This window comes from Eptatretus burgeri, chromosome 3 (genome assembly GCF_056783735.1).
Source record: "Eptatretus burgeri isolate ZD-2024b chromosome 3, Ebu_testis_v1, whole genome shotgun sequence".
NCBI classification, from domain to species: domain Eukaryota; kingdom Metazoa; phylum Chordata; class Myxini; order Myxiniformes; family Myxinidae; genus Eptatretus; species Eptatretus burgeri.
This window is the reverse complement of record NC_140963.1, coordinates 15,325,403-15,347,301: the sequence shown is the minus strand read 5'-3', so window position 1 is coordinate 15,347,301 and position 21,899 is coordinate 15,325,403. Positions and strand designations below refer to the sequence as shown.

The following is a 21,899-nucleotide window of genomic DNA, read 5'->3' as shown; positions in this document are numbered from 1 at the left end:
GATCTCATTCGTCAACCTGTCCATCACCATTGCAAACAGGAAAGGGTTCAGAGTTGATCCTTGGTGCAATCCCACTTTTAGCTTAAACCGGTCCGTCATTCCTACCGCACACCTCACCGCTGTCACACTGTCCTCATCCATATCCTGCACGATCCTCACATACTTCTCCACCACTCCCAGCTTCCTCATACAATACCACAACTCCTCTCGTGGCACCCTATCATAAGCTTTCTCTAAATCCACAAACACACAATGTAACTCTTTCTGGCCTTCCCTATAATTCTCCTTCAACACTCTCATAGCAAACATCGCATCAGTGGTGCTCTTTCCTGGCATAAACCCATATTGCTGCTCACAAATAATCACCTCTCCTCTCAACCTAGCTTCCACTACTCTTTCCCACAACTTCATTGTGTGCCTTAACAACTTTATACCTCTGTAATTACCACAGCTCTGCACATCACCCTTGTTCTTGAAAATCGGAACCAGTACGCTTGATCTCCACTCCTCCGGCATCCTCTCACTTTCCAAGATTTTATTACACAATCTGGTTAACAACCCCACTGCCATCTCTCCGAAACACTTCCCTGCCTCCACTGGTATACCATCTGGGCCAACCACCTTTCCACTCTTCAACCTCTTCATAGCAGTCCTCACTTCATCCTTACTGATCCACCCCACTTCCTGATTCACGATCTCCACCTCTTCCAACCTTCTCTCTCTCTCATTTCTTCATTCATCAGCTCCTCAAAGTACTCCATCCACCTTCTCAACACACTCTCCTCGCTTGTCAGCACATTTCCATTTGCGTCCTTTATCACCCTAACCTGCAGCGCATCCTTCCCAGCTCGGTCCCTCTGTCTTCCCAATCGGTATAAGTCCTTTTCCCCTTCTTTTGTATCCAACTTCTCATACAGCTCGCCATATGCCTTTTCCTTGGCCTTTGCCACCTCTCTCTTTGCCTTGCGCCGCCACTCCTTGTACTCCTGTCTACTTTCTTCATCTCTCTGGCTAGCCCACTTCTTTTTTGCCAACTCCTTCTTCCTTATACTTTCCTGTACTTCCTCATTCCACCACCAAGTCTCCTTATCTTCCTTCCTCTGTCCAGATGTCACACCAAGTACCTTCCAAGCTATCTCCCTCACCACTTCTGCTGTAGTTGCCCAATCATCCCACCCCTCTTCACCACCATCCAACACCTGTCTCACCTCCTCCCTAAATTCCATGCAACAGTCTTCCTCCTTCAGCTTCCACCATCTGGTCCTTGGTTCAGCCCTCACTCTCTTCCTCAACCTCACCTCCAAAATCATCCTACAGACCACCAATCGATGCTGTCGAGCTACACTCTCCCCTGCCACCACCTAACAGTCTCTAGTCTCTTTCAGGTTGCATCTCCTGCTTAAGATGTAATCCACCTGTGTGCACTTTCCTCCACTCTTGTACATCACCCTGTGTTCCTCCTTCTTCTTGAAATCTGTATTTACCACTGCCATTTCCATTCTTTTTGCAAAATCTACCACCATTTGCCCTTCTACATTCCTCTCGTTGAGACTGTACCGACCCATCACCTCCTCATCCTCTTTATTCCCTTCCCCAACATGCCCATTGAAATCTGCTCCAATCACCACTCTTTCATCCTTGGATACACTCTCCACCACTTCATCTAACTCACTCCAGAAATCTTCTTTATATTCCATCTCACACCCCATATGTGGGGCATATGCACTGATGACATTCATCATTACCCCTTCAATGTCCAACTTCACACTCATCACTCGGTCCGACACTCTACTCACCTCCAATACCCTCTTGACATAATCCTCCTTCAGGATTACCCCGACACCATTTCTCCTCCCATCCACACCATGGTAGAACAGTTTGAAACCACCTCCAATGCTCCTAGCCTTACTCCCCATCCACTTGGTCTCTTGTACACACAGTATGTCCACCTTTCTTCTCTCAATCATATCAGCCAACTCTCGCCCTTTGCCAGTCGTAGTCCCAACATTCAGAGTTCCAACTCTCACCTCCACACTTCTACCCTTCCCCCCTCTCCCACTGCCTCTGGATCCGCCTTCCATGTCTCCTTCTCCTCCTTCGCCCATTATGTATGTATATATATATATATATATATATATATATATATATATATATATATATATGTATGTATATACAGATGTTTGGTACCACAGAACTTCAATATGGATGCAAACAAACACGACATAATAGTGACTGAAGCTTTTCATGCTGCACTCTTCAGGGTAAAAATCGCAGCAAGCGAAGGAGAAAGTGAAGGCGTGTGCTTTATATGCAAGTCTCAATAAGGTACACACTGATTGGTTCAACCGTAATGACGTCACGGTTAATCTGAACGCCCATTGGTCGGCTCATCATCTTCACCTCGAGCTCCCATTGGCTGGAGCAGAGTTTGTCGATGATTGACGTTTGCAACCGCATCCTAGAGAGAGGAGGGATGGGTTTCCCCGAAGGTCCATTCACCATTTGTTACCGTACTTCCCTTGATCTTTTCATGCTGAAAGAGACACAGAGATCGTACAAATTCCTTTTGACGACATAATATTGGATCGGTGGAAAGGATGAAGGTTGCTTCCAACATACGTAAATGAAACGAGCTCCGACCTCGGTTCAATATCCTGAACATATCTGCATTGTACTGGTCTGCACAGATAGGGTTGGCAACCAGGTGCTGTGCAATGGCAGATGAAGCAGGTACAGTGGCCGGTGGTTGCTGGATATTTCTACATTCTCGCACTGGTTGTGTTCTCACCCTCACAATCTTTCTTTGAATCGCCAGGGGGACGTGTTGTTTGATCCGATCAGCCAATCTTAGTGTTGTGCGGCCCACGTACCGAGCTTAACATCAGCACTTAAACTCGTGAATAACATTGCTGGTTTATGAGGTGGTTAGCACATCCTTGTTGACTGACGTCAGCAAATGGTGAGTGGTAAAGATTACTCGGGATTGCACAGCCAGAAACGTGTTGGATACAATATGTTTGATTTGTACTTCAAACCTTAGTGATGATTGCCCTTTCCAGGGCATCCTGATGTAGACTGGACATTTGTCTGGACCAATCTTCCGATCTTTTGTCATGTTTAGCCTGTAAAAAAAAAAAAAAAAAAAAAAAAATATATATATATATATATATATATATATATATATATATATATATATATATATATATATATATATATATACATACACATCTACATATGATATACAGGGGGAAGCCTGGTGTTGGCTTAGTGGTTAGGGTGGCGGCTTGGGATCCCAGGGTCCTGAGTTCAAGCCCCGTTGGCTGCTGAATTAACACCAGGGGGTTGACTCAGCCTGTCATCCTTCCGAGATCGGCGAAATGAGTGCCAGTGTACTGGTCCCGGTGTATGCCCCGGTGAGAATAGGTGTACCATATCCCTGTGTGTTGTAAGAGGCGATCAGGGTTGGCGTCAGGAAGGGCATCCGGCCATAAAAACATTACCTCAAGAAAAAGCCAAACCGCTGCACAGCAGGGAAAAATGGCTGTAAAAACGGTCATATATATATGATATACAGGGGGCTGCAAAAGTAGGTATACAGTTAGGATTACTTTGATTACTTTTTTGATTTGATTTGATTACTTTGATAACACTTTAAACATTTGAGGGATTAATATGTTTATTTTTTATATGTTTATTATTAATATGTTTATTATTAATGTGTTTATTATTAATATTTTTACTATTAATGTGTTTATTATTAATATGTTTATTATTAATATGTTTATTATTAATATGTTTATTATTGGTATGTTATTATTGATATGCTTGTATAATCAATAAAATACGTTTTGTGTGCACGTTTTATTTTTCATTACTGTATACCTACTTTTGCAGCCCCCTGTATATATATATATATATATATATATATATATATATATATATATATATATATATATATATATGTATATATGTGTATGTATATATATATATATATATATATATATATATATATATATATATATATATATATATATATATATATATATATATATATGTGTGTGTGTTCATGTCAGTACATTGGCAGTTCTTGCTGTGGATCCTGTGGTTGGTTTTAATGTTTACCATAATGTTTTATGAAACTTTCTGAGTGCAGCAAAGGCAAATGTCAGTGCCAAGGGGTGATGCAGAGATTTGTGCACCAACCGATGATGCCCGGCGCATGCAGCGCGCCAACTCAGTCACTGTTGATGGCCGAGGCTTGCAGGTAATGTCATTATTTGGTATGGGCTGAAAGCACATTGACATATTTGACAATTGATCAAAAGCACTTAAATAATGATATGCACACCAATGAAGTCACGATCATGACATTATAAAACTGTAGTTAAATACTCATTAGTATCAAATTATGAAGATATTACAGCATTTAATAGTGAGCACAATGTACAATGTACACTGGTCATCTGTAGGATATATTTTGTTTGTATGAGGATACTTTTTGGCATTCTGCTCACCTTTGTGTTTGATTCTCTTTGTGTGTAAATGTAACCCATGTGTTTTTGCAAGCATACACGTCTTGTTCGAAGACAATTAAATTGCAGCACAAGTCCATCTGAGCTGCTTATTCAGAATGTGAATCCCATGCAAATAGGAGCAGAGTACAAACTACAATAACACATCTTCACAGGCAATGTGATTCATCATAGACTACTTTGTTATGAAAGGTACATTATGCTGGCTGGCTTGGTTTCTTGCCTTTGTGCATATTAATGCTCCCATGTTATCTCACAAACATGTTATTCCATGCCCTGTATGCTGAAAGCACATGGAAGAATTCCAAATTGTTTCCAGTCTTATTGCTCTTGACATTTTTCGTCCTTTTCAGTAATGGCCTGCCTCTGTGTCATCAATACATGCAAAATGATGGCAAAAATATGGCTTTGTGATGAGCATTCAAAATTTCTTGGATTTCAAGCCCAGTTCCGCTTTTTAAGAGAAAAAATGTCCTTGAAATTTAAGACAGGCGTGTGTGTGTGTGTGTGTGTCAACTAACCCTAACCCTAACAGCTTAGTCGTGCATTCGTTTGTTAACAAAACTATCGTTGAGGAATTGCACCTTTTTGGAGGGAATTCTTAGTATGTGTATACTTAATACTCAGACTTTTCATTAAAGTATGAGTCGTACGAATACAATCACAATTATTCTTCTATATAAATATTTTGAAGTGTTTGTGTGTTTGTTTGTGCGTTAGTGCGTTTGTATGTTATTCTTTCACGGCCAAACTGTATCAACTGGAGGCCCCAAATTTTGGGTGGAGGAACATCAGAATCGAGGAAATGCTTTAAGTGACCCCTCCCCCCCACAAACCACCACCATCCCCCTCAAGGAAATTCTTTATATGTATGTTTGTGTCATTCTGAAAATCAGAAAAAAACGGCTGGGCCAATCTCAACCATATTTTGCAAAAGTGGTGGGGTACCCAGGGTCAGGTCATGTGTACAACCCCTCCCCCACTCCCACCCCACAAGGCACTGCAAAGGGGATAAAACTGCGTCGGGGTTCTGGCACTTGTTGTGCATTGAAAACGTTGACATCTTATAAATAATTTAGTTTGTATGTTTGTTTGTTACTCTTTTGTTTGTTGAATCGTCATGTTTTCATTGGCTCAAAAGATTTGACTTTGACGCAGTAGTTCTTTTCAAGTTGAGGTCCTCAAACTATTGGAGGACCTGCTTTTGTGCATTACTTGTCCCTTTCTTTTCCAATTGCATCATAGTTTAAGCTCAAATAGTGACAGTTTTTTTTAATATTCCTAAATAAAACATGTTCTTTGCAATAGTTTCATTAAGGTTTGAGTTGTAAAAATACAATAGTAAAATGATCGACTGGAGATAATCTATTCCAAAACGGCCTTTGTGCGTTTTGACCTGTCCACTATTTGAAAGTGATGCCTCACTGTCTGCGATAAGTTATTGTCGAAACAGCTTACAATTAAATCCTTTTCCTCACTTTTTTTAAACTTGCTTTTTTTGGCACTTGCATCATTCATTGACTTTTGACATGGATCTACAGGGTAAAAATACTTTCTCATGTGGCAACAGTTGTTGATGCTGTAAAAAAAAAAGTAATATCAGAGCATCCAAAGTTCATTGATGAAAGGAGAGATCCCAGAGCCATTGTTTATGCTTTACCACTGTACCGTTCATGCCGATGTTCATCATCTACACTGATGGAATTGGGGGACACACCTCCATCACTTCTTCCATCCTCCTCCCCACCAACTCACTCACCTTCCAATGATCCTGGATCTCCTCTTGGACAATACTTATTTGGAGAACTAAATATTTGTAATTCTTATTCATTCGTATGTAGCATAAGGCTGTGGGGTAGTATCATTGGATGAGCGTGTGGCTGTGCTGCTGATGCAATGCCCTCTGCTGGTTAGGGCAGGAATTTGTAATTTGTTCATGGTCCCGGCGATAGCTCACCTACTCGTCACGAAGAACACCATGGGCTCTTTAATGTCCACCATCGAATACTGACAGATGGGATGCCCATTTCACGTGTATCCGAGGGACGGCACACACATTGTTGCATCACCCGGCACGTGAAACATTGGGATGACAGTTTATAGCTGGGTTTGGGATTCAAACCCAGGCTGGACAGCTTAAAGGTGAGTGTTCCATCCTGTAAGCCCAATATTTGTAATATGTATATTAATTGCTGCAAATTTGTTATTCCTCTTTCATGTTATAAATTCATCTTTACTGAACCAAAAATGCATTCATTGCCTTTATAATGTCTAATTATTGAATAAATGGATAGTCACATTCTGAACAGAAAACGATCTTCTTTTTCTTTTTCCTCATAGCCTTTGCCAGTGAGCGATTTTAAGGTATTTCACACTATTTTATATTTCGCTCACTGTGTGATTACTAATCCATGTGATACTAATCCATCCATTTCAAAAGAGCCAATGTCATTCAGTGTGGGCTTACGAAGATAAAGTTGCTGTGACATTCTTGCTTGCTGTGACTTCACCTACTTCATGCATGAGATGTAATGTGTACACAGAAAAGCATATTCAAACTGTGGACAGACTTAAGACATAAACAAGTTTGATATATTTACTCTAAATTTGACAATTGCGGAAAATAGATACAGGCCATTGCTAATTACCATGAACAGTGAAGCCAGATGGTTTGTACAGTTCTATTATTTTCTTCCCCATCAAAGTGATCTGCTATAAATTTGTCATTTAGCATGCCACCTTGTGTAACGGAAGACAAATTACCAATAATGAAGATACATTGTATTCTTATCTGTTCACTTCCACGCTTGCATGCTTTGCTATCCATTATTTGACTCGTTATTTGGAATTAGTGTCTGTGTTGTGTATTTATTGTGATGAAATACCCTCAATAGTACGGAGTTATTCGAGTGAGTATATTTTTCCAAAATTATGGTACTTATGCGAGCTGTTTTCAAGAGAGCACCTTTGTGATGTCATGTGTGGAGCGATTCATCCTCCTATAATGCTGAACATGTTGATAATGCTGCGAATGATGAAAGGCATCAAATGCCTCAATATGTCATCTGAACTCTCAATTGTGGCATGAGTCCATGACCGTATATCGATCCATCATGGAATTACAGGAGATACTTTCAGCAATTTTCTTTCACATATATATGTGATGTCATTTGTGATATTTCACGAGAATAATCCTATGTATTTACTTGTTTGGGCAATGTTTTGCACCACTAGTCAAAAATATAAGTTGTGAAATTGTAATATTGAATCTTTTTATTTTTATTTACATAATGTAAGCTCAAAAACAACAAGGTGAAGGATGATGAGGGTAACATGTGAGAAAATATGCAGACATAAGCATGCAGGTGAATGAATAGTGAAAAAGGAAAGGAAAATAAAAAGGAGAGCAGGTGTGAGAGGAATAGAAAGAGAGATGGTAACCTGCAAATAAGTAGGGTGTGTGTGTGTGTGTGTGTGTGTGTGTGTGTGTGTGTGTGTGTGTGTGTGTGTGTGTGTGTGTGTGTGTGTGTGTGTGTGTGTGTGTGTGTGTGTGTGTGTGTGTGTGTGTGTGTGTGTGTGTGTGTGTGTGTGTGTGTGTAGGGGGTGGGGCTTGGGAGGGGGTTGCTGAATGGAAGTGGATGGGTAGTTATAAATGGTGTTTAGGAAGTCTGAATGATAGATAGATAGGGAGGGAGAGAGATAATGGAAGAGAAGACAAGTTGAGGGGGCGATATTAATGACCAAGCTGTTAGAGTACATTGCTCATCATCATCAATGAAGGAATAAGCTTAAATTGCAATAAAAGGAATAGAACATTATAGAACCTGTAACATTTATGCAATCTGGATCAACATATATACTCGAGAACACAAACACAGAAGGAACTAGAAAATACAATTTGATGCAAACGCATCAATGGATATGCCTCTGCCCACGTTGGATGTCAACACACTGTTTCATTTGATCTCGATGAGAAAGAGAGAGAGAGAGAGAGAGAGAGGGAGAGAGGGAGAGAGAGAGAGAGAGAGAGAGAGAGAATGAGAGAGAGAGAGAGAGAGAGAGAGAGAGAGAGAGAGAGAGAGAGAGAGAGAGAGAGAGAGAGAGAGAGAGAGAGAGAGAGAGAGAGAGAGAGAGAGAGAGAGAGAGAGAGAGAGAGAGAGAGAGAGAGAGAGAGAGAGAGAGAGAGAGAGAGAGAGAGAGAGAGAGAGAGAGAGAGAGAGAGAGAGAGAGAGAGAGAGAGAGAGAGAGAGAGAGAGAGAGAGAGAGAGAGAGAGAGAGAGAGAGAGAGAGAGAGAGAGAGAGAGAGAGAGAGAGAGAGAGAGAGAGAGAGAGAGAGAGAGAGAGAGAGAGAGAGAGAGAGAGAGAGAAAGAGAGAGAGAGAGAGAGAGAGAGAGAGAGAGAGAGAGAGAGAGAGAGAGAGAGAGAGAGAGAGACAGACAGACAGACAGACAACAGGACAGGATGGATAAGAAGAATAGAGACATCAGATGCGTCTAACTTGAGTTATGGACTGCAAAATGATTTTAAAAGGGTACATGACCTTTGACCTTTAACCTGTTCAATCTAAAGTTGAATCAGCTCATCTTTGTATGACTTTCCATACGTGTGTCAAGTGTGGTTGAAATATCTTGAATAGTTCATAAGTTACTGCAGTAACAGATTTCAATTGAAGGGCCTTTGACCTTTACCCCAAAATCATATCAGTTCTTTTCTGCACCATAGAAGATAACTGTAGCGAGTTTCGTCAAAATTCCTTTCGTGGTTCACAAGTTATCGTGGCCACAAATCTACTACTTTCAGGAAAAGGTCACATGACCTTTGACCCTTTCAACGCAAAATCTTATCAGTTCATCTTTGCATCAAAATACACCTTTTTACCAAGTTTGGTAAAAAAAAAATAGTCCCTTCAAGTGGTTCACAAGTTATCCATCCATCCATCCATTGGGACCATACTCTGTGCAGAGCGTTGGTGCTGCTGAAGCAGTCTCCTTGCCTATTGGGCACAATCCTGAACAGGTCGCCACTCTGACACAGGATACTAGCTTACTGGCACTCATTTTGCTGACCTCAGAAGGATGATGGGCTGAGTCAACCCCACCAGGTATTAATTCAACATCAAAGCAGGATTTGAACTCAGGACTTGAGGATCTCAAGCCCACCACTCTAGCCATTAAGCCAACATCAAGCATTCAAGTTATCGCGGCAACAAAAATTGATCACAGATGCATGGATGGATAGACAGATGGACAACCCGAAAACTTAAGACCTCCAGTAGCGTAGGCATAAAAAAAAACTATCAGGAACAGACATGTAAAGCATTTTAACAATGCAGGTAGCATGTTGTGTGTGATATGTGCCATTGTAGCTGCAACAGCAGCTTTCAATTCCTCCACCGTTTTATACCGTCATTCAAAATATACTGATCTTTGTCACTGTGTCACAAGCCCCACTTTGTCACAAGATATGTCCTTCCCATTGGTGTTCATAAGCACCAAAACCAGATATGGTCTTCCTCGTGGAAGTCTACCCAATACATCCAGTTCCCATGTAAATATTGCTGGCACAAGTTTTATGTATTTTCATGTCGCGAAGATGTCCTTTGCCGAAGCGTTGGTTTCCATTACATGGTAATGATGCACAGCATCATCTTTCCAAATACAGACGTCCATTAAATATATCACCAAGCCTGCCATGTTTACGGGAAGCACTCCCACAAGGTTCAAACTCCATTCAATGGTTGTGATCCGTCGGGGGTTTGTGTCACACATGCCCGTACACTCGGGTCTTGCACCGACTCACATGGTCTGGATTTTGCATTATGGGAAGATGACCGATCGATGATCTGCGAAAGCTCTCCGAGTCTTTCCTTGTACAAAGGCGCAACCCTTTCTCTCAGGTACTTTTCCAAATGTTTTCAACTTATTTTAGAAACTTTGTGAGCCAGTTTAGTTGAAAAAAAAAAATACTTGTCTCGCACACACGATGCTGCCCTGAACACTGTGTACACACTGTGTCTTGGTGTACTGTGTACACTGTGTCTTGGCGGTGTCTGTGCATGCGCACCGAGAATTCTGAGGTTGATTACATCATTTCCAAAGTTGCGCAATTAAATCACCACATATAAGGAGAGTCGGGATGAGTGGTTAAAAGTTGGTCCATGTTGGCTGAGAGATGTAAATGGAGTCGTCAATGTTAGGAGGATGGTACAACACATGGGCAAAGAAGAGGTGGGAGAGCAGTGAAAACCATAAGCAAAGGTACTCCTGTGCATTGGGAGGTGTAAGAGCAGTACACTGACGGTGAAAAATGGAGTTCTTGATGTAAAGTGCAACTCCACCACCAGGATGGGGTTCAAGCCTATCATACTGGAGGAGACAATAACCAGGAAGAGACACCACAGAGTCAGGAACATCCTGACTTCTGTTAAATTGATGATGCCAAGTTTAACAGTAGCTCCCTGGATTTAGAGATCTGCCAAGCTGGACTGGAGGCCTATGATATTTAAGGTCTACACTGTGAGGGACATAGGAAGAGACACTATTGATAGGGTGCAGAAATGTGGAAAAGGGGTAGTGGAGCTAGGAGAGGGGGCAGGGGTGGGGGTAGCTGGGAGGAGGTGGGGCCCATGGAAGCTGGGAGGGGGATGCAGAGAGGGGTGGGGGGGGGACATGAAGTGAGGGATGCTGAAGAAACGGTGGGGTTGGGAGAACGCTTTGCTATAATTTGGCTGAAAGAACATGAGGGTTAATTTATGCAAATCCTAGGCACCTGGAGTAATTTAATAGATGAAGGCTGATTGGTTATTCTCTCCAATTATGGTGAAATATGATTGAGCCTTGTTACCCGTATGTTAACTGCTATTGGCATTGCACAGGATACATGGTTGGGATCGTCATGTTTCTGTCTATGCTTTCGCTGACGACTTGCCAAAAAGTGATGAAATTGGTCTGGTGGCTGAATGGGCATATAGCATTGAAATTTTCATGTGTGTGCTACTTGTGAATGTTTTGCAGCTGTAGAGGAACCAGGGTGGGGTTTGAAACAGCAAGGGGCTTACCTTGTGCAGCTTCTCCTGGTTGCTTTATGCAGCTTTCTTTGCCTGAAAGAGCATGTGGGTTAATTTATGGAAATAAATCCGAGCCACCTTGGGGGGGGGGGGTGGTAATTGATTAGGTGAGAGCTGATTGGTTATTCCCTCCAATTACATGTGAGAGATGTGATTGCAGGGTCTTCTTATTTGTATGTCAACTGCTATTGGCATTTCACATGGACATGGTACATGCTTGGGAGCCTCAGTGGTGCACATTTCTGTCTATGCCATCACGGATGACTCACCAACAAGTGATGAAACTGATCTGGTGGCTAAGGGGGGCATGTGGCATTGGGAATCTCATGTATGTGCTACTTTTGAATGTCTGCAGCTGCAGAGAAACCCATGTTGGGTTTTAAATAGTAAATGGTTCACCTTGTGTAGGTTTTCATGGTTGATTTATTGATTTATGCAGCTTTCTTTGGCTGGAAAAGCAAGGGGAGTAATATACAGTGCCTAAAGAATGTCTTCACCTCCATTCAAAATTTTCACCTTTTGTTGCCTTACGGCCTGGAATAAAATTACATTAAATCAGACTTTTTCCACCTTTTACTTACACATCATAACACACAATTTCAAAGTGAAAAAAATTCTTCAAATTTCAGAAAATTAATTAAAAATACAAAACTAGAATATCTTGGTTGGATAAGGGTGTGAGTGAATATTTGGTACCCTGAGTTCATATTTGGTGGAAGCACCTTTGACAGCAATCACAGCTGTGAGTCTTTTGGGATAGGCCTCTCCCAACTTTGCACACCTTGATTGGGAAATATTTGCCCATTCCTCTGTGCAAAATTATTAAATCTCAGTCAAGTTGTGTGGGGAGCGATGATGGACCGCAATCTTCAAGTCATGGCACAGAGTTTCGATTGGATTTAGATCAGAGCTCTGACTAGGCCACTCAAGGACATTTATCTTTTTGTTCCTTAGCCACTCCAGTGTAGCTTTGGCTGTATGCTTCAGGTTGTTGTCATGCTGAAAGGTGAACTTCTGTCCCAATTTCAGCTTTCTTACGGAGGCCAGCAAGTTTCCTCTGGGATTTTTTTTTGTATTTTGCTCCATCCATTTTCCATTCGAGACTGACAAGTGCCCCAGTCCCTGCTGATGAGAAACATCTCCATAACATAATGCTGCCTCCACCATGCTTCACAGTAGGGATAGTGTTCTTTGGGTGACGTGCTGTGTTGGGTTTGTGCCAAACTCAACGTTTTGTATTTAAGCCAAAAAGTTCCATCTTGGTTTCGTCAGGCCACAAAACTTTTTGCCATATGACTTCACAATCTCCAGATTGGTTTTTTTTGCACATCTCAGACGAGACTCAAGGTGGGCTTTTTTGAGTCATGGCTTCCTTCTTGCCACCCTACTATGTGGGCCAGACTTGTGGAGTGCTTGGAGCATTGTTGTCCCATGCACATAGTAACCATTCTTTGCCAAAAAGGCATGTAGGTCTTTCAAAGTTGCATTTGGCCTCTTGGTGGCCTCTGTGATCAGTCTCCTCCTTGCTTGGTCATCCAGTTTGGATGGACAGCCTGATCTCGGCAAGGTCTTGCTGATACCATCCACCGTCCACTTATTAATGATTGTCTTGACTATGCTTGATTCAAGGCCTTTGAAATATTTTTATACCCATCCCCTGATCTGTGCCTTTCCACAACTTTATCCCAGAGGTACTTTGAAAGCTCCCTGGTGTTCATGGTTGAGTCTTTGCTGTGAAATGCACGACCTAGCAGAAGAAACCTACAGGAACAGCCGATTTTATTCTGAAATAATCAGAATCACTACAATTGGTGAACAGAACAGGTGGATGCCAAGTGACTTGGTGTGTGATTTTGAAGGTGATTGGTTACACCTGAGCTAATTTACAATTGCTATTAAATGGGAGTGGACACTTATCCAACCAAGACATTGTAGTTTTGTATTTTTAATTTTCTGAAACTTATAGAATTTGTTTTTCACTTGGAAGTTGTGGATTACGATGTGTAAATAAAGTCGGAAAAGTCTGATTTAATGCAATTTAAATCCAGGCTATAAGGCAACAAAAGGTGAAAATTTTGAAAGGGGGTGTACACTTTGTCCAGGCAATGTGTGTTTGTATGTATATGTATATGTATATGTATATGTATAATGTATATATATATATATTTTAATGTATATATATGTAGATACACACTAGCTGAGATACCCATTATTTGCCTGGGTAAACTTTATCTTAATCAGAATAGGAAAGTCAAAACCTGGTGAAGAGTATAGAATTGTTTTTATTCTGTGTATCGCAATGACAACTAAAATGGCACTCGGTGGAGCTCATACCCAAACCATACTGAATAGTTTATGTTTTGCATCCCACTGATAGGCCGGATCTGCATCTGGACCTGAGCTAAAATATAATCCGCTTGTTGTTGTCACCGACCCAACTCATCCACCACGTTTTGTCACAATCCATCCACAACTTTTTGAGATATCGTTTTTAGCTGCATCTCTCAATGGTGAAGAATCAATTGTGATACATTCAGTTGTTATTTTCCAGTCTTGACCAACATTGCAATGGGGATTAAAGGTCACATGACTGAGATTGTAGCAACCACATCTGCCCCCCCCCGACACCCCTCATCAAGGGTTTTTTTCCCACCTTGGGTGAAATCCGTGTTAAGAACGTGTAAATAGTTTATCATGGAGTTTCATGGGGCACACATACCAGAAGTTAAAATTATTATAATCAAAAACTATTCAGTCAATTCCATCCAATATGTGATTACCAACATTTTCAAACAGTCGTTGCTGCTGTTTGACGCTGTACTGAAAAATATTTGGAGGAAATCCGACGTCCTTGAGGCATTGGCAACCCCTCTCCCCCCACTCCTTACCTCCTTGGCCATTCCTGTAGGGAGCAGATGTTTCTACTTAGACAAAACTGGAAAATTCTCAAAATAATGAAGTGTGATCCACTAATGCACTAATAAATAAACCATGACGGAAAGCACATTGAGAAATGTCTCACTTTGGGAAAAAAACATTTTAGATTGTTTGAATAAAGTAATGTAACATACAACTTTAGGCCACTGTGATGATGTTACTTGAAGATACTTGTTTGGTGTGCATCACATTTTTAAACCTCTTATTTTTATCCCACACATTTTATTTTACAGAACCTGTTTTTTACTTGTCTAATTATTCTGTCCTTCCTCCCCTTTCCTAAAGATAACTCCTGTGCCTGGAATGCACCCCTTGCTAGTTTTTGTAAATCCAAAGAGTGGAGGGAAGCAAGGTGAAAGGTACAGACATCAATTTTTGTAACCTATCTTTTATTTTTGTTCCTGACTTCAAGTCACACACATTTGCACTGTCACCTTGGCTGTACCTTCCTGTTTTAAAAATATATATATATTGGTGATTAAATGCAATTCACAAAGTATCCCGAGTTTGTTCAAAAGGTATCAGTGCTCTTGAATCCAGAATGATTATTCTTTTCAGAATCTTTCGGAAGTTTCAATACCTACTGAATCCACGCCAGGTCTACAATCTTTCAAAAGGAGGTCCCATGCCAGGGTACGCCTCATGTTCCCCTCTTCTTATTCCTTTTAGTTCCCTCTCCATCTCATTTACTGCTTGCACCATTTTATGCACAATCAAAATATTTTAGCTTTTTTATTTTTCTTACATAAATACAGCAGCAATACTTTGGAAGCAGTCATTTGAAAAAAAAAAATTATTCGCTTTATTCCTTCACTGAAGTGAAAACAGATGTTTGAACATTGATGTGCTTGTGTAGTTTTGAAAAAGAAAAAATACCAAATGCCAGAAATAAATGCATTTCCTTACTCAGCTCAGCACACATGTGTTTTCTTTATGTTATTCCTTCCTCTCTGCAGCTTAAATTTCTTCCGTGACGTACCCAACTGCCGGGTGTTGGCTTGTGGGGGAGATGGTACTGTGGGCTGGATTCTCGATTGCATAGGTACTGATTACAGATATTTTAATGATATAATGCCACAAAAATCACAGTGCTCTTCCTGTGATAATAATCACTGCCTTGGCTTCATGTTGAGTCAATTCCTGAAGGTGCATGTTGAAACTGATAGAACTATTTACATACTATGATAACTTTAACCTTGTCAGGGAAATCAAATAGCCTTCTGTAATAATTTCATCATCATAAGAATTTAGAATTGCACTTTTAAAATCATTATGAGCATTTCGATTGATAATTGTTTTTTGTATTGTATTTGCAATTTAATGAGGGATCACGGGAGAAACGGATAGGTTTAAATTGCTGCTTTTCATCTCATTTGTGCTCACTTTCACTTTCCTTCCTGGTCTTTGTTGCAGTCACAAATGTTATTCCAGTATTGTGGCAGTATTGTTCCATATGCATGTTCATTAGTCTCATTTTAATAAACAATACTGTTAGGTTTATGGAAAATGGGGCAGTGGTTAGATTAAAGCTGGAGACAATCTCTCCATTCATGTAGCTTTAGAACCTCTTTCCTGCATTATAATGTGTTAGGTTAAGAAAGCTTTAAATATTGACCACAAAGGGATAGACATTTTCTGATTTTGAGAGAGCAAGGTAAAAGTGCCCAGTCTATTTGTTCTCTGTGGAACTGGGTGGGGCTGAGCAGTGTGGAGGATTTATCCTCCACATTACTCGGCCCCACCCAGAGTTCTAGCAATTTATCTGTGGAATTGGGTGGCTGTGGATTAGGATTTATCTCCTTATCATTTTACCAGTGTGCAGAAGGTGGTCATTGGTTCTTTGCCAAGGCTGGGATTCTTGAATGCACTTGTGGAGTCCTCCAGGTGCTGATTCCTGAGGGCCTCAGATTGAGGTTGATGAGTATAGCAAGGTGGAGACTTCTGTGGGGCCTTAGGGTGGAGAATAATGAGGCCTACAGGACATTGATTGGTAGAACTCTTGGGGCCACGATTAGTGGGCCCCCTGTGGTTGTAGACTCTTGTAGCCCTTGATTGGTTAGCCTCGAGAGATGGCGACTCGCAGCAGAGCACGGGAGCAGTGTCCCCTGCCCCAATAGGAAGTGCTCCATCTGTCTCTGAAGCTTTAGCTCTTTTTGAACAACTTGTTTTGTCTGGGTTGGTTCTGCTGCTGATGTTCTGTGTTCACCCCGACTATTTGGCCCACACTCTCTCACCCATCGTCTGGCTTCCACTTTGGCCCTGGCGAAGGCGAGGCGAAGCATTAAGAGAGAGGGGGGGAGTGTGTGTGTGTGTGTGTGTGTGTGTGTGTGTGTGTGTGTGTGTGTGTGTGTGTGTGTGTGTGTGTGTGTGTGTGTGTGTGTGTGTGTGTGTGTGTGTGTGTGTGTGTGTGTGTGTGTGTTGAGATTATTAGAGTAAGGCAACATTAGCTTTGGGATAACAAGTGAAGTAGTTGAAAATTTTTCACTGTGCATTTCAAAAGTTATGAACTGAATGTTAACAGATGCAATTGACTACCTCTTCAGTCAGATTTGGATGATGTTTGTTTGCATTTTGCACTTGCTTCATTCTCCCCAAGTTATGTACCTTCAACTTTGCTTTGGACTGAAACATTCACCTCATTTCACAATGACTTAGTATTTTGCTTCTGTTTGACATCTGTTGTCACCTGAAAATATCAAGGGTTTGCTGACTATTCTTGAATCAGTTGCAGAGAGTCAGAGATGTTAAAATGCTGGAAATTGTGACTACACATCGATGTCGCTGAACAGTTTGGTGTGTCCCCTCTTTAATTGTCAGGTTATGTACATGGTATCAAACTGTCAGTTTGTACACCCAAAGTCTGTGTCAAGGACACTGGATGATAATACGAGTTGATTCATGTCTTCGAAACATGGGAGTAAAGACTCGTCAGTCATCAATAATGAAGTGCAGATTATACAATTTGCTATGAGGTGCAGAAATCATAACAGTACAGTAAATGACCCCATGACATCACAGATCCAGGCTGAAGTATTGCCAAGATTAACCTTAGTGAGAGACAATTCCACATGCTGCAGCCAACATTTACTTATGGGGGAAATAGGTTGGTAAGGTAAGGGTAGGTTTGGGGACTCTGGCCTTTTTCATAAAGACAGCGTGAAGATATTCAGCTTTTTCATCCTGAGCAGAGTCCAATATAGCCTTGTCTTTTCGGAGTGAAGGTAAAGAAGGGGAATGTACTGTATACTAGACTCAAACTTGGTCAACTACCACCAAGCTTTGGAGGTGAGTGAAAGACTTGAAGAGTTTTGACTCAAGATGGTCTTTATTTTGGGCTTCGGCTTATTAAAGGACTGATACACACCACTTACCGGCTATGCAGAGGGATTTTCATTTCCCATCAGTTTGGTTTGCCTTCAAGATGGAGAAAACAAGCTGTTCACTGAGAGGGTAAACCACATTGTAGGAAAACCAGGAAGGTGTTTTGAAAAATATTTTCAAAAAAACTAATATATTATGTTGTCTGTACCTTTATGATTCTAAAGTGCTGCATATGGAATAGCTGTTACTTACATTAATTTTTATTATCATGTTACGATTCATTGACAAATCCATCTGATAACTTAAAATAAGTTAGGGAAGTTGTCATACTTATCAAACATGTCTCACACAGATAAGGCTTGCCTATCCAGGCAGCCTCCTCTAGCAATTCTTCCACTTGGGACTGGAAACGACCTTGCACGCTGTCTGCAGTGGGGAGGGGGTAAGATTATGTTATCTTAAGAAAAGTTGGGTCACCCAATCAAGATCGGGTTATTTAGGCTTTACCAAAGCATCAACAAGATTTATATTTGTTTAAAGCTGTGGCAAAATTAACCTGGGTATGTACCATGGCAGTGATTGGCCAAATGACTTATTTCCTTGATTGAGGTCATACAGGATTGTGTGATAACTACTTGCATTCAGAGTAGTCCTATGGCAACTGTGGGTCCATTGTATATTAATTTCCATTCTGCATTCAGAATATAAATCCTTAAAAGCAATTGGTTTGATTCCTCACAAAAAATTCACCTTTGAATGCAAAATGGAAGGGCCAAGGCATAAGCCAAGGTCTGGCACTCTCCCCGCTGAGGACATGCTCAATCAGCCAGAGCAACATTGTTTTTTGTTTTAACATCGATTTGAAGAATTGTAATTTTTCTATTAAACTGGATCGTTGATCTTGCAATTTTTTATTGTGACCTTACAATAATGTGGTACAGCAAGTTTTTTGGCAATTGGCCCAGGGCTATGTAATTATATAGAAATCAAAGAAAAGGCTTCATATCTTCATAACTCGCTCTTACATAATATATAGATGTTGAGAATATTTTGCTCAAGTGCAGCCCAGAATATTTTTGGCCAAGTACAGTCTGCATGTTGTTTTTGATTGCAGCTGGTGCTTGGGTGCAGGTTATGAAGGAGAGAAATTAACCAAAGTTCTTAAGGACATCGAAAACAGTGTCATGATTAAGCTCGATCGCTGGAGTATTGAGGTTATTCCAAACAACCCAGATGACAAAGGAGACCCCGTTCCATATTCTATTATCAACAACTACTTCTCCATTGGCGTGGTAAGACAAATGAATCGCACAATACCATTGTACTTGTAAGTACTGGATTTATGGACACACAACAATTGACCAACTCATTCGGACTTGCATCTCCATAATGTCAGATGTTTTTGTATCCAAGATGGCGGCTTTTGGATGGCCAAGATAATGGAGTTTTATACATTTGCCATACTTGCACTCTTTAATCATTGCAGCACAAACTGCACCATGTGCTTGAAATGTTTTGGGCAATATGAATTGATTAATTGGTGGATTTCTTCACCAAACCTTTTACTTATAAGGGAACTTCACTTCATAGGTTTGGAATTTATTAAAAAGCATGTCATCATTTGGAATGGACCGAAAGTTAGTTTCCACATCTGCAGGCTTTTGCTCCTGGACATCAAATATGCTGTAGTATATTTTGAAAAAAGTAGGCCATTCTCTGCCACTCCCTGGCCATATTTCTTTCTTCTACTTGCCTGTATAATAAGCACCATCTGCAGATATTTGGGTGTGCTCAGGTTTTTATATGGTGCAACTATGATCTGCCAAATGGCCTGTTTTTTCCAGTAATTTTCTTTCAAACATTAAAAAAAATTTGACTATCAATTCAGGAACTTAAGAAGAAAGTTCCATTTGATAGATCAACACATGGCATGACAATGTCTATTTTCAGAAGTTTTTAAAATAAAATAGAATGCCATTCTAAGACTGCTGTTTCTGATGTAATGGCATAATATGCTAGACAGAAACTTGGTTTACATGAAGGTTGTGAAAAAACCTTGAATATCTAAATGTAAAGCGATTGGTTTAGAAATGCAACATGAAAGGGATTTATGAAAAGTAATGCTGACACTTCAAATTATTAAGTTATTCAACAGTTTAATAAATATTACGATTTCTGGAGAATTTTTTTTTGTACACCTTGTCGAGGCTCGTATGAGAGCTAACACACAACGCACATCAAGGGGGGGGGGGGAATGAGACAACAGGGGTGGGAGTGGGAAGGACAAAACAGTGGGGAACAGAGACATTAGGAGATCTGTGGAAGGGAGAGAGATGAGGTGGGGAACACAGGGTATACATGATGGATATTACAGGGACTTTCAGGAAGGAAAGCAGAGAATGTGAAGGAGGTGGGTTTGGGGTGGATTAACGGGGGTAGAAAAGATCGAGGATTTGGATGGGGGATGATAAGAGGTGGTGGTGAACAACTGTTTTGAAGGCCTGGAGGGAAGAATGGGATTGAACAGAGTGTGGTCATTTATTCCAAAGTTGGGACAAAGGAGGAATGAAAGAGGAGCAGTGATTCATGATTTTGGTAGTTTTACCAGAAAGGGGTTGTTGGCGGACCTTGAGCGCCCTGTGGAAATATGGTGGGGACAAATCACAGACAGAGTGGGGGGGGGCGAGACCAGAGAGGAGATGGTGGAAGACAGAAAGACCACGACCTGCCTGTGGTGAGAGAGTGAGAGGCCCATAGACTCAGTCTCATCGCGGGAGTTGCCAATGATCCAAAATGCCTTGGTTTCTACAGCGTGAAGCCGAGAAAGGTGGGAGGCAGGAGCACCAGCCCAGAGGGGAGAGCAGTAATCCATCAGGCTGTAGACGAAAGCTTTGCATGTGATCAGGAGCTCAGGTTGGCCGAGGAAGGACTTTGCACAACGGAGGATTCCCAGACGGCGTCTGGCTTTGGAGGCCAGGTTGGAAATGTGGCTTTCCCAGGAAAGGTCATAGCAGATAGTGAGACCCAGAAGCTTGATAGAAAGGACTTCTTCCAGAGGATTGTTGAGAAAGTGGATGGGGGGGGGGGAGTTCCAAACAGTCCTTTCGGAGAGACAAAGTGAGAGTGTGAGATTTGTCCGGATTCAAAGACATGTTCCACGTGTTGGACCAGTTTGTGATTTTACCCAGATCTGCAGTGAGCAAAGAAGCTGCTGCTTGCCGGTCTGAGGGATGACAGATGGTACGGCAGAGTGTGGACAGTGTGACCACTCCTTGGCTTTTTTCACAAGATCTTGGCTATTCGTTGTTCACCTTGGCATCTTGGTTTTCTATAGGTTGTCTTGGCATATAGGTTTTCTATGATCATCGCTTTTCTGAAACCTTGTGAATTCTTGGCTTTTTTCATTGGCTCACCTTGGCATTTATGAAAATTAGGAGTGGTCACACTGAGTGTGGAGTCATCAGCAAAGAGATAAAGAGGATTTTCCAGAGTCGGAGAGATCATTGATGAAAACTAGGAAAATAACAGGGCCCAGAATTCTGCCTTGAGGAACTCCAGCTTGGATAGGAAGTGGGGATGAAACGACTCCATTTAGGGCCACACGGTGACTGCGACAGGAGAGGAAGTCTGCGAGCCATGAGTGGAGATGGCCTTGGATACCAAAGGAAGAGAGTTTGGTGAGCTGTGCAGGTGCCAGACTATGTCAAAAGCACGCAATATGTCTAAGGATATGGCTCTTTCATTTCCGGCATTGAGGACCTCCATCCATTGTTGGGAGACCAGAAGCAGCATATCCAGTGTAGAGTGACCTGGTCTGAAACCAAATTGATGATCGGAAATCAAGCCATTGGAGAAGAGGAAAGATTTTTTGTCTGAAGTGATGATGGATTCCATAACCTTGCTGATGATTGGGAGAAGGCGGATTGGTCTGTAGTTGCAGGGATCTGTTTTTGCACCTTTTTTATGCAGGGCAGTAATGTTTGCTGATTTCCAAGCAGATCGCAGATGGCCTTGAGCAAATGAGAGGGTAAATAGAACAGAGA

General features: G+C 41.3%; 1 protein-coding gene across 7 annotated transcripts in view; it reads left to right on the top strand.

The window, feature by feature from the left end:
* LOC147029437 (diacylglycerol kinase beta-like) overlaps positions 1-21,899 on the top strand; it is a 351,555-nt gene that overhangs the window by 275,707 nt on the left and 53,949 nt on the right. For 6 of the 7 annotated variants that reach the window (XM_085872493.1, XM_085872491.1, XM_085872492.1 and 3 more), the window contains 7 exons: positions 4,154-4,264; positions 6,873-6,896; positions 14,821-14,894; positions 15,094-15,168; positions 15,492-15,577; positions 18,209-18,298; positions 18,988-19,148. In XM_085872493.1, the coding sequence (XP_085728619.1) occupies positions 4,154-4,264; positions 6,873-6,896; positions 14,821-14,894; positions 15,094-15,168; positions 15,492-15,577; positions 18,209-18,298; positions 18,988-19,148 (621 nt within the window). The remainder of the gene's footprint in view (positions 1-4,153; positions 4,265-6,872; positions 6,897-14,820; positions 14,895-15,093; positions 15,169-15,491; positions 15,578-18,208; positions 18,299-18,987; positions 19,149-21,899) is intronic. The other variant, XM_085872490.1, reaches the window with a different exon arrangement.